General features: G+C 23.4%; 3 protein-coding genes across 3 annotated transcripts; 2 read left to right on the top strand and 1 right to left on the bottom strand.

The window, feature by feature from the left end:
* The first annotated feature begins 3,984 nt into the window (after window positions 1-3,984).
* LOC112600387 (meiosis-specific with OB domain-containing protein-like) lies at window positions 3,985-4,657 on the top strand. Its single transcript, XM_025347581.1, has 3 exons — window positions 3,985-4,102; window positions 4,452-4,576; window positions 4,649-4,657. Exons 1-3 carry the CDS (start codon window positions 3,985-3,987, stop codon window positions 4,655-4,657), a joined length of 252 nt encoding a protein of 83 aa, XP_025203366.1.
* Window positions 4,658-6,184: 1,527 nt separating this feature from the next.
* LOC112600491 lies at window positions 6,185-6,960 on the top strand. Its single transcript, XM_025347731.1, has 2 exons — window positions 6,185-6,551; window positions 6,772-6,960. Exons 1-2 carry the CDS (start codon window positions 6,369-6,371, stop codon window positions 6,958-6,960), a joined length of 372 nt encoding a protein of 123 aa, XP_025203516.1. The 5' UTR covers window positions 6,185-6,368.
* Window positions 6,961-7,699: 739 nt separating this feature from the next.
* On the bottom strand, window positions 7,700-11,779 carry LOC112600438 (probable dimethyladenosine transferase). The gene is made up of 7 exons (XM_025347657.1): window positions 11,614-11,779; window positions 10,730-10,916; window positions 10,386-10,553; window positions 10,060-10,195; window positions 9,765-9,986; window positions 7,965-8,071; window positions 7,700-7,815 (listed from the first exon to the last, which is right to left on the bottom strand). Exons 1-7 carry the CDS (start codon window positions 11,660-11,662, stop codon window positions 7,773-7,775), a joined length of 912 nt encoding a protein of 303 aa, XP_025203442.1. The 5' UTR covers window positions 11,663-11,779; the 3' UTR covers window positions 7,700-7,772.
* Between the last annotated feature and the right edge of the window lie 1,488 nt (window positions 11,780-13,267).

Here is a 13,267-nt window from a genome sequence, read left to right as displayed (position 1 = left end):
ATTTTTGTTTTAATATTCAAAAAACGAATAACCGTAGGTACTAGGTAAATTAAAAATTGAATGCATAATCTTACGTAAATTGTTCTTAAATCTGTATAAAAATTATACAAACACATAGGAAAACATTTTTCTGTATGTACCTATTTGAAGTTCAAGTTTTTACAAAATGTATTATTATTAACGAACATTTTCAAGCTACGAGTATTTTATAGTAAACTGCAATTTATTGAATCTCCAATTTCTATAGCTAATGTTTGAAAATTTAATACAAAGTTCCTCATAAATATTTCACAAGAACCGAAACTAATAAATATAAATAATAAACAATCTTGATTATTTTATTTTAAATATCAAAGTTCGAGTTTGAACAAAATTACTTATTATATCGATCATTATAATAATTTTACTATTTACACTTAACAGTCAACAAGATGTTGAAACAATAAAATTACTTAAAATTTTGATTTAGATTTTATACTATTAAGTATGTATATATCTTAATATGCTATCGGTAACTAGGTGTATCCTAAAAGTTATCTTTGTTAATATCTGTATATATGTATATAGGTATAACAATTTAATATTATGTGTTCCACTGTCGTGCGTTAATAATTATATTATAATGATAAATAAAGCAGTCGTACTTAGTCAATGCATGTACTCGGTGCTCTCATAGACTTAGTAATTAGATACGTAATAATTGTACCTACCTAATAAATGAATCCAATAGTTTCAGTACTTAATAGGCATCTGTTATTTATTTATAAGAAATATTGTTTTTATCATACATTTACTGATTAAGTAAATATATTAATATTACTTTTACCTAGATTTGGTATTATATTAACACAATGTATAGAAGCTTACGTAAAGAAATTAAATTAATACCCGTAACCCGTATACTCATGTTTCATACTCAATAACTTATCAACATTAGGTATACTAGCAGAACTGAGTCTTTTTAAAAATAAAAATCATTTTTTTTCTGATATTTTTTTTAATTAAAAAAAATACTTACTAGATTATTTTCTATTGGTTTTATATAGTTGTAGTCATAGAATATATCTCAACATTTTTGTAGGTATACCTAATATATCACCATTCATCATAATTATGATGTTGATATAAATAGGTACATAATAAATTCAGAGCTGGAAATATTTAAAAATAAACCTATTTCTTAAATAAAAATAAAAATATCGAAAGATTATATTTTTTATAGTTATGAATCAGTGTATTAGAAATCGTATAAAAATATTAATTTTAATTATTAATACTTTTGATTATAACAAGCATTCTACCTAGTAATAAGTATTTCATATAAAATAGGTACTTAGTCTATCTATGTACCTATTGGTTCTATTATGAAGATTTTTTATTTCAGTTTTAAAAATCTTTTTTGAAGAATTTGATTTTAGCATTTAAAAAACAGTTTTTTAATAACTTTTATCTTAAAAAGCGAATTATTTAAGATTTTTCACAGTTACCCGATTACCAAGTAGCTACCTCGTAACCTAAATTTGGTTCAAAGCACGTCTTTTGTCATTGCGTGTAGCTTTTATTCAGTGACGTGCGGAGATATTATGTATTGAGTAACAGAGTAAGTGCTACAATAACATTTCAAGTTAAGTCTTTAAAAAAAGATATTTTATTGATAAAAATTAGAATTTAAAATGTATTCTTAAAATAAAAATATATTGATAATAATAATTATCCAATATGCAACGGCAAAATATTGAAATTAAGTTTTTAAAAATATCGATAACCATTCGGCATATACCTATATCTTCTAACCGCTATGGATAATCTCTTCTACTGCAATCGGTCGTTGTTTTAATATAAGAGTGCTTTTGTAAAGAAATTGTCTATACAAAAAAAATTAATTTAATTTCTTTCAAAAAAACCTAATATACTGTTTTAAAATAAATATCATAATATAATTAATAAATAACAGTCATTTAATGTTTAAGTCGTATTGTCAATTTTTAGTATAATAAATGTTAAACTTTTTATTTCTTCCTTTTTGACCAGGTATACGCCGCTTACCTAGCTTGTTCTAACTGCATGCCACTGTTTTTATTGTATTCTAATTGACCGTGGTAATCATGATATCATTCATTAACCATAATCTACCTAGAAATTTCTAGAACTGCGTCGAATTCAAATGTTATTCTACATGAGTATCCAATGACATTAAACTATTGTACCTGCATGACTTAGTGTGTCATCGCCAATCGTCACGATTCTAGACTAAGATTATCAAATATTCAAATGTCATCTTCTGTGCCAGTACATAATACGTAGATAACGACAAAAAATGCTGTGAAAAGTCTGGTCATCGATTATTAAATATCTCGATGAGTCTTGTATCCAGTTTATTACCGTAGTAGGTAGGTACCATTCACCCACGCATATTACAACCATTACGAATGCTAAGATAACCTAGACATTGATGTTACTGCATGTATCTACATATCATACAATTGGCTAAGTAAGTACTCGTGTAGGTAAACTTCAATGTTGAAATTTATTTGAAGTTCATATTGATATTTAAATTATTGGCTTAACGGCTAACTTAACCTTGACCTATTATAAGATATATACACCGATTTATATGGCTATAGGCTATAGCCTATACGAGTACCTACCTACCTATCTGGCATATGCTCACTGCAGACTACACTACTGCACTAATGCAGCGTGGACTGTAAAGGCGAATCCGTCTCCTAAGCATAAAACAACAGTAATCGTATGCCATACATCTTCGAGTAATACCTATGCCATTGATAATATTAGATTGTACGTCTACTAAAATTAAGCAACCAATGCCATGTCAATACGACAATTTTGTTTATAATGATTGTGATTGTTACCGGTCATATAATATAATATAAATACTGTAGTAACCGCTGTGACAGCGTATAAACAAACGTATACTTACGCTCTAGATTAATGTAACATATACCTTACTATTCGGGTTTTTTGGCTGTAGAGTGCAGATTTAAAATCGTAATAAAAAAATGTAATTAACCTTTAAGTTTCATCGGTATCTATAAGAAAGACTCAGATCCGATTTCGAAGTTCATAAAAAACCGTATGTTTTAATTTTATATGTTTCTTATTTTGAATGTACTAATCTACATATTAATAATATTGTTTATGATTTATAAAATTACTGAACTATTAACTTATTTTATTGGTTAAGTATGAAAAGAATATAGATAATCATTTATAAAAATAAAAAAATATTTTAATTATTGAGGTTTAATTTAAACATTAAAAACTTGATAATATATTTTCCATAATAATAAATTTCAAAAACTATATTTTAATTACAGTAAAATATCGATTGATCGTCTTAAACGATACCAAGAAAGTGGCGGATAATAAAGAAAAATTATTTTTATTTAAAATTATTACACCTACATAACATTATACACAAAAGTGTTACATGATGAATTTGAAAAAAAATAATTTTAGTTTATTCCTACTATTCATGAGCTTTTTATTTTTCTACAAATATGTGCATATTTACCCCATAATTCAGGCGTGCAATATTCTATTTATAATTTATGATACTCTATATGCAATGAATTGCATATAACAAAGCTTAACAAATAATTGGGATTTTGTTGGATTTAAAAAAAAATACATGTTGACTTGTAAAATTATTGAATTTATAATTCTTTAATTCCGTTAATTTTTGATTATAGTCAATATTTATAAATCAATTTATTTTATTAAGTAACAAAATTTCAAAAAGTATTATCACATATCAAATAGCACACGCAATCCTTTAGAATACCTAATTAGTTTAATATTCGTTTCTATTCTAAAATGTATAAATTATAATCCAAATCTGTATGACTATATATTTAATTCTTTTCTACCTAAATATTATGTTATCTAATCATAATTATATTTTATATATTTTTTAGGTCATATAGAATACAATTACTATTCACTAAATATTAATTAGTAAAAATGAATACCGGTGTCACAAGACTCAAGCTTAATTCAATTTTCCCAGGAACAACAAATATTTTAGTAGTTGGCATTATTATTGCTAAACAAAATCCTAGAGTAATAATATCAAAAATAGGTAAAATAACTTTTCATATAAACTATTATCAGTTAACAATAAACAATAAAAAGATAACATTATTAAGTTAAATTTTAATAAATAATTATGCAAAATTTTTACTTAAATTTAATAGGTGTTTAAATATGCTATAACACTTTAACCTAAAACCTAAACAATATGCATATTAAAACATTTATTTTTAATTCAAAATAATTATAGGTAAAAAGTTTAGCTAATGATTTATTAGAATTAACACTAAGTATTAAAAATAATTCAGTATTAATATAAATTAAAAAATACCAAGAACTATTTATTATTAGAAAATTAATAAACATTTTAGTAAAAATAACAATGTATTTTTTAACAGATAATAAAGAAAAATCTGTCTTTTCATTTACTGTACGTGATTCTCCAGAAAATATGGTTAATGTATCTGTTTGGGGTTCTAATGATTATACTAAACGTTTATACAATGATTTTAAAATTGGAGATGTTGGTAAATATAAAATAATATGTGATAGATAGTATCAGTTAATTCTTGATACTATTAATTTTTCCTTATAGTTGATCTAGTTAATTCAAACGTTACATTTAAAATGGATATCAAAGACAAATATATGCCAACAAGTTCTAGGTAAATAAAATATACTATTACTCTTAATTAAATATTGACTTAAATCCTTGCCTTTATTTTCCTTTAAATTTCAAATTTAATATCTAGCTCATTCTATTTAACATTAAATGAAAATTCATCTCAAATGTTGCAACATGATGTTAAAGATTCTATGAAATATAAATACCTTCTCAGGATTCCTACTTGTCCACAACACATTTATATTAATATCGAGGATATTCATTTTAGTGGAAAAAAGATGTGTGGAAAATTTTGTTGTTTGTTAGTTGCAGTAAGATGTGTAAGTGATTAACTTATAAAAATTCAAAAGTGATACTTAACACCTAATTTATAATTAAGGTAAAGCCTACTAAATTGATAAAAACCAAAGTTGGCAAAGAAGTATTCTTAAAAGAAATTATTGTTATGGACAAAACATACCCAACACTTGCTGTAAAAATTTGGGATAGGGAATTATCAGAAAGAGCAGCTCAATGGATACCAAAACAAACAAGTGATCAAATATAAAATTATACAATTAAATCACGAATTTAACAAGGAAACATTTTATTTCGTTTAATATAAGTAGTTTTAAAATATTTATTTAATGATGGGTATCCAAATAATATTACAATGAAATCAAATATATAAACTATTTTTATTAACAAGTCTATTATTTCATAAAATACATTTATTTTTTTTTTAATTTGCACTTATGTAGTGCTATCAAATAGGTTTTAAGTAAATAAAATATTTTCATTGAAATACTAATTGATTATATTTTTATTAGAAAATTATCTATTTACCACAACTCCACATACAGATATACTACAGTTAGTTGGTATAACTTATTTTTATTTATTGTAATAAATTTAATTTTCAAGCTCTATGTTATATTATTATTATCTATCACAAGTCTTATTTTATTATATATTAATTAGCTAAATGTTGAGAAAAAAATAATAATTAATTAGTTACATTTTTGTATTTTAGTCTTAGCTTTCTCAAATTTATACTTGGAATGGAATATTTTTAAAAGAAGCATGACAGCTGTAGTTTCTAATAGAACAATTATAACTGAGGATCCGATTACAAAAGAAGCGAATGATTTAAAAATTTACGCAAATTCACACTTAACTGGGCTGTCCACTAAAATAAACATTAACATTCCGAATTGTAATTTATATTTATTAACTTATTTTCATCGTTATTTAGTTTTTTTTCTCATATATTTTCTTGCATACACAGGCTTATAGTATATATTTTTATTATGTATAAATATATAAATATTTTAAATTTATGACTAAATAGGTAATTATTAATTATTATGTGTTATACATTTTTATTTTTAACTAATTACATGCACAAAAATAAAAAAATACATTAATATTTAATGCTAAGTTTTAAGTACCTAGTCTAACTGACTAATATTTTAAATCATTTGTTTTCAGTATCAACTATAACAGAAATTATGACTTGTAAACGAGTTTTAGTTAAATCTAATGAAATTGGTAGTCAATTTACAGCAATGATATATGCAATTGTAAGCAAATTTAATATTGATGGATTATCTCCATTGGTTTTAACTAAATGGCAAGTAATTATTCTCAATTTCAATTGTAATAAACAATTCTTAATATATGAAATACTCTTGGCAGTAATCTATGTGGTATGAATGTGGAAAATTCATACTTAATGTGTCTCAATCCAGAATGTTCTTCTAATTTTGAAATTAAAATTGGATCATATGAATTAGAAAGTATAATAAATATTCGATTATCAATAACAGATTCAACAGGTACACTGGAAAACTGTTTATTGCATCATCAAGCTGCTACCAAAATATTAAAAGAGGTAAATAATAATATTTGAAAGACAAAATAAGTTTGATGTATTAAAATTAATAATTCAACACATTAATTATAAGCACATCAGTACATTTAAAATTTTAAACATTTACTGTTGTTTCATTTCACTCTTATCAAATAGTTTAAAAATGATAATAAATAAAATTTATCAAGTATAATTAGTAATTAATAATCACTAATAAGTAATGATATAATATTTTTAACAGGTAAATTATTTTCAAAATATGAGCTTAAATCAAAGGACAGAATTAAAATGGAAATATTTATTCACTAATTGTATCATCAAATTAGTGGTAATGGAAGCTCATCGTAATGAAAAATTAACATTTATTGTTGTAGATATAGAAAACGAAGGACCAATATCTAAATTTATATCACGTGTACCAATATATTAAATTTTATGTATAATATAAAATAATTTTTATTAATTTAATTATATTTAAAAAGAAATATTAACTTCATAATTTATAAATAAATATTTTAAACAAAAAAATTAATTTCATGAAGCAGTTTGTGTGTAAATACTAAAATAAAATAAATAAATTTGATTTACATTAAAATTTATAATTATAAATTTATCGCTTTATGAAAGTATAAACCATAACTTTTTTTTTTTTTCATAAAATATACAATAGTTATACCTAATAATTTATTAATGATAAACAATTATAAAAATTAGTTTTTGTAGCTCTAGACACAATAATATATATTTACTTAATTAGATAAAACTTATTCTTAATTGTCCACATAATATACACAATCATAAGACAACTTGATACAAAAATTGTGATGTGTTAAACTTAATGTTTTATTTTTATAAATTGAAAATTAACACAACTTTTATTAGTTTACATTACTGCCTATAGTTGATAATATCAATCTTAGTCATTAGTTGATACATGATTACTGTTCAAAGAAAGAAGTCAGGGAATAATTATTGATAAAAATATGATTACATGGCTTAAATAACCATCAAATAATATGGCGATGACTAAAAAAAAAAATCATTACATTTTAAAATGAGAGAGGAGTTAGTAATATTAAAATTAAACAAAAAATAAACTCATTATATTATTTAAAATTTTTACTAAAACAGCATATGAAATAACTAAAAAAAAATTGTATAATTGAACAAATTTATTTATTTTTTAAATCCAAGTTATAACAGTTTTAAATTTAAAAATTACATATCCAGATTTTTTTGTGATCATTGAAAATGAATTCCCTCCTTATTAAAGGCAAGTAGTAATCTAAAACAATAAAAAAAGAACAAACATATATAACATATTTAATACTAAATTGATTGATAATTTGAACATTTAGAATAATATTAATGGCAAAAAATCAATTTCCTATTCATAATTCATAAACTTCAAAATAATTACAAAGGTTTACTTACTCAATAAATTCATCAATATCCATTTTTCTTGCTCTTTTTTCACAAAAATCATTTTTATTTAAAACATCATCCAGTTTTTGTTTAATATCAAAGTCTTCTCCTATTTCCTAATTTGAAAATAATTAAATTATACATTAATAAAATAACATAGCAAAAAATACACTTTTTTTAAAATTAAATTATAAGTATTTATTATAACAAAAAAATAGATATTGTCAAAAATGTTATCCATCACTTCTTTTGTTAAAAAATAACGCCATAGGTTCTATCTGTTGGCTACTTGTCTATTACAATACACGCAATTCCTCGATGTTCGTTAATATATATGGGATTATATGTATTATATTATATTATTATTAGTTTTATTGTTATTCATTACTATTGTAAAATTTTTGTGGTCACAATGTCACTCAGTTATAGTAATTTAATTGAACTATGATGTTGTGTACCAAGTAGTTTTAGTTGTGCTTACAATATTAAAATAATTTCATAGTACTTGGTCTGGTTTTGCTAATGCTTGTTAATCATTTATAACTAATTAAATGTTATACAATACTGTATTAACTCCTACATGACCTACATATTATATTTATTAACTTATACTACTCCAAATAAAGTTATTCCTGTTTTTATACTTTACAAGCTTAAATTATTTCCTATGATATAACACTAACATCCTATTGTAATAATAAACATAGATAAAAAAATGTATTTAATTCACAAAATATATATTTTTTATTTATATATATTACAAATAAACACATATACCACTAATGTATTGTGTATGGGAACAGTGAGTTTTTCTAAATACCACTACAGATAAAAATGTTTTAATTTAGTTAACAATAGAGATACAATTTATTGTAAAATATTAACATGTATTCATTATCGTATCTAAATGACAGTGTGCTCTAAAATGATAATATTAATGAACATGGATTTTAACTGAATTACTTGACATCGATGATAATAAGTAGTATGAACATAAAATTTGTGCATGTTAAACAATCTCGAATGCGTATGTTATTCAAAATTAGAGTATTTTATTGGTATAAAAATAGTTATACAAGTATACAATATGAACACATAATAAAAATGATTGAAAATCAAAACATTGGAAATTGAGAAGGTTAATAATAAGCATGGCTAATAATTTATTTGTCAAATATAAATAAATATATGAATTAAAAATAGATAAAACCAATATTTTATAAATCTATAAATAATAATAATTGTATATTTTTTCAATAGGTTATTGGTATCAAATTTTAGAAAAATATTTAAGCTTTTATAAAATGAAAATTGATTTTTATTTGAAGCAGAGCTGGATTAGGTAGTCTCGGCTCCTCGAGAAATTTTTTTCTACCGGCCCACAATTTGGTATAGTAGTCCATTTTAATATTCAATAGCAATAATTACATTTTACATTTGTTCTTGAAATATAGCATTACCTTAACCTTAAGCTACGCCCCCACCAGAAAAAATTCAACACATTTCAAGAAAACTTCTAGTTAACTCCCATAGGTTTGATTCAAAACTTAAAGCGGCTCTTTAAGATTTTCTCAAATGCTAGACTGGCCAATCCAGACCTGATTCAGAGTAATATAAGTTAATACATAATTATATAAATAATTGAAAGAAAACACACCAAGGAAATCAATAAGAAATTGGCAGCCAAAAGATAGAATTCATGATTTTATGCATCATATTCAATTTTAAATTTCAAAAATAAATTATTTTTTTTAAATCTTTGTTGAATAGTTCTTCAAATAAAAATAAAAATAATGATTTTTAACCAACTTGATTTTTTAAAGAGCAATAAACTCTATAATTTTTCTCCAAGGTTACTGCAACAGCATTTTGTTTAAAAATTGCACCTAATGTTTTATTTTTCCTGGAAAATGCAATTCTTGTTAAGCCATCCCATTCTTTGAAGTTAATCGGAGGTGGTGGATTACGAGGTTCTATACGCACTACATTGGACTCAACTTTTGGAGGAGGTCTAAAATTATTTTTTCCAACCTAAAACATTTAAAACCATTTATACATTTTAGTAATAAATAAACAATTAAACTATAAGAAATCTTTAACTTACCTTCATTATAAGATCAACTCTTGCCAAGAGCTGTGTGTTAATTGATAAACGACAGTATAGTTTATCTCCAGGCTTGGCCACTAGACGATAAGCAAACTCTCTTTGGAACATAAGAACAGCACATCGGAAAAAAGGCCTACACAGAAATTTAAAATGTTATAAACTATTTTTATTAATAGTACCAATCGATAAATCCTAAGATTTTATATGTTTACTCTTCTCTTTACATAAAGTAAATAACATCGATAATACTCATTTAAAAAATAATTAAGTATATTAATTTATTTGGTGTCAATTTAGTACAAAAAAATTTCATTATGTTTTACCTGTGTAAAAGTAATTTAAAAACCAAAGGCGATGATATTTGATATGGAATATTAGCTACACAAACATTGAAAAAAGGTAGTTCAGATTTAAGAACATCTCCAACTCTTATTTGCAACTTATTTTGGTATGGCGTATTCATAACACGCTTTTTCAACTCGGCCACTAACCTAAAAATATATGGAATTAAAATAAATATACATGTTCCATTAAAAATAATTAATTGAATATTGATTTTTAATTATTAATAGTTAAATATTGATCAAATATTGTATAATTGGAAAAAATAAATACTTAATAAATTTAACTATTAAACAATTAAAAAAAAAAATTTAAATACATTTACCTAACATCAATTTCACAAGCTACCACTGTCTTAACACGTTCTAATAACTTTACAGTTAAGTTTCCTGTTCCAGGACCAATTTCGAGTACAGTATCTGTTGGTAATAAAGCTGATTTTTCTACCATTCCTTGAATAATGAGTGGATTTTTCAATATATGTTGTCCAAAATCTTTTTTGAACATTATACCTAAAAAACAAATAAATAAAATTAACATAATGTATATTTTTAATATACCTAATATCCAATATATTTTCATTATCTGTCATAATTTAAAAAAAAATTGAACTACGTGTCTATTATAATTAATCAAAATATGTTTGATCAAGTAACAAAGTAACAATGACAAGTAACCTAAAATGATTTTATTTTTAATCTAGTAACACACTAGATATGTTAAAATTAAAAAAATGGTAAATAAAATTTAGGTATTATAATGAAAGTATTGATGTATTATTCTGAATACTATGTTATAATGACGTCAAAAGACCAAAAAGTAAAAAATATGCAAGGGTAAACAATTTTAAAATTTATCCATAAGAATTAGTACTTCTGAGAACTTAGCCTGTTTGACTTCTACTTGATTCCAGGTCTATATGACAAAAAATACATAGAACAATAAAAGTCAACAGTAAAATTCACCATCAGTAACAAAAACATTTCGGTAAATATTTAATGAAATTTTTTTAAGCAATCAAAAAAAAACTAGAAATAAGGTGGATAAATTGCATCAAAGCCAGTAAAACTATTAAGTATTAAGAATAGAAATAAGAGTTATGAATTATCAGATAACATACTAAAGTAAATAGGTTTAAACGGATGACGAAAAACCAATTTTAAAACAAATAATTAAGTAAAAATTCTACTCAATATATTAAAACCTTACCCTGTTTGCCATAGTCACTAGGACCTTTTTCCTTTTTCACTTTGGGCATATTGAGCAGAAAATGTTATACTGTTTATTAATATGCCTTAAGTACTCAATAATACTAATAAAAAGAATAGTGCAAGTAAATACTGATGAATATCGCACACGTGCAGATATTAATCACTTATTGATAAGTCTTTTAATCAAATCGTTGCCTTATCATTTTTATTACCAGTGATTAAGGTAAGTGGGCAAGCTCTGGTTTCTAGTATTCTAAATAATATGGTACTAGTATAATGGTACAATCAACCACAACTAAAGATATGATATCAGTTCATACAACAAAGAAAATTGATAAAATGATAACACGTTTCTTGTTGACTAAATAACAAAATAATGCGAAATCTCGGTTCTTGTCCCTTGGGCCTTGATACATATTTTCATTATTAATTTTAATTAAGTAAATTAAAATAAATATAGTTAGTGCGTAACAATCGTAACATAGTTACGTTAAATTAACCTAGTCAATGGTGGATTTTTCCACATGGGTAGTATTTGAAATTGAAACGCAATGCTGAATTGTATTTAAAAAATTAAAATGGAGAGCACTTTACTTCAAGTTTGGTATTTTAATTTTAATAATTCAGCTAGATGTAGTCATTAATTCTGTATATACTGCAACATGTAAGTAAACATCATAATTGGTCAACCATTTATTTACAACATTCTATTTACCTTTAATAAAATTATACGAGTTTCTGACAAATTATTAAGACTAATATCAATCTGTGATAAATCATCAAATTTTAGGTTTAGAAATTAATTAATACTTTATTGCCTTATCGTTAATCCCACAAAATGTTAACTTTCACTTCAATGCTTGAAATGCATATTTAAAATATCAGTTTAGTTTTTAATAACTGATGTTATAACTATTGCTGAAAAGTTATATTTGATTCTTACCCATATGTAATTGTGTAAACGTGTAGAGATAATCCATGATTTTCATTACAACATAATAGACTTGTTAAGTATTAACATTTTTAATTGATTATTTATATATTTTGTACTATATAAAACAAAAATTATTAAATTCATTACTTAACCCCTATAAATATAAATTCAAAAAACATTTACCTGAGAACATGAGTATGTAACATAACCATATAAAACAAAACATATTTACCACTATTAAATAACTGTTAGATAATGTCTATCTTTAATTTTTTAAAGAAATTTGATGTAACTATATAATTTTATGCTTATTGTGTAATCTAGATTACAGATGGTTTAATATTAATAATTCAATTTAGATTTTTCTATTAGTTTTATTTTACCAAAATACTTATCTTGTAAACAACTTGTGTTTTTTTTAATTTTAGACAGATTATATACCACTGAAACTAAAGGAAAAATCTAAAACATTTAAAATAAATATTACTATTTTTTTATTTTTTATATTTTTTTTTTCTTTAATTGCTATTCACTTATTTCAATGATTAAAATCTGTACAACCAGTACTTAATAATATACTCCTTTGTGACTTATTTCTTCAAATATGTTAAAATATGAAATGTCTTCATGCTATAAATAAGTTAAAATGAAAAAGAAAATAAAAATAAAAAAAACAAGTATTCTGTACATATTGTTAATTTTATTAACATTTAAATAA

This window comes from Melanaphis sacchari, unplaced genomic scaffold, assembly GCF_002803265.2.
Source record: "Melanaphis sacchari strain LSU unplaced genomic scaffold, SCAv2.0 Contig64_pilon_pilon, whole genome shotgun sequence".
NCBI lineage: Eukaryota > Metazoa > Arthropoda > Insecta > Hemiptera > Aphididae > Melanaphis > Melanaphis sacchari.
Note: the sequence above shows the minus strand (reverse complement) of the source record. Positions and strands in the feature narration are given on the sequence as shown.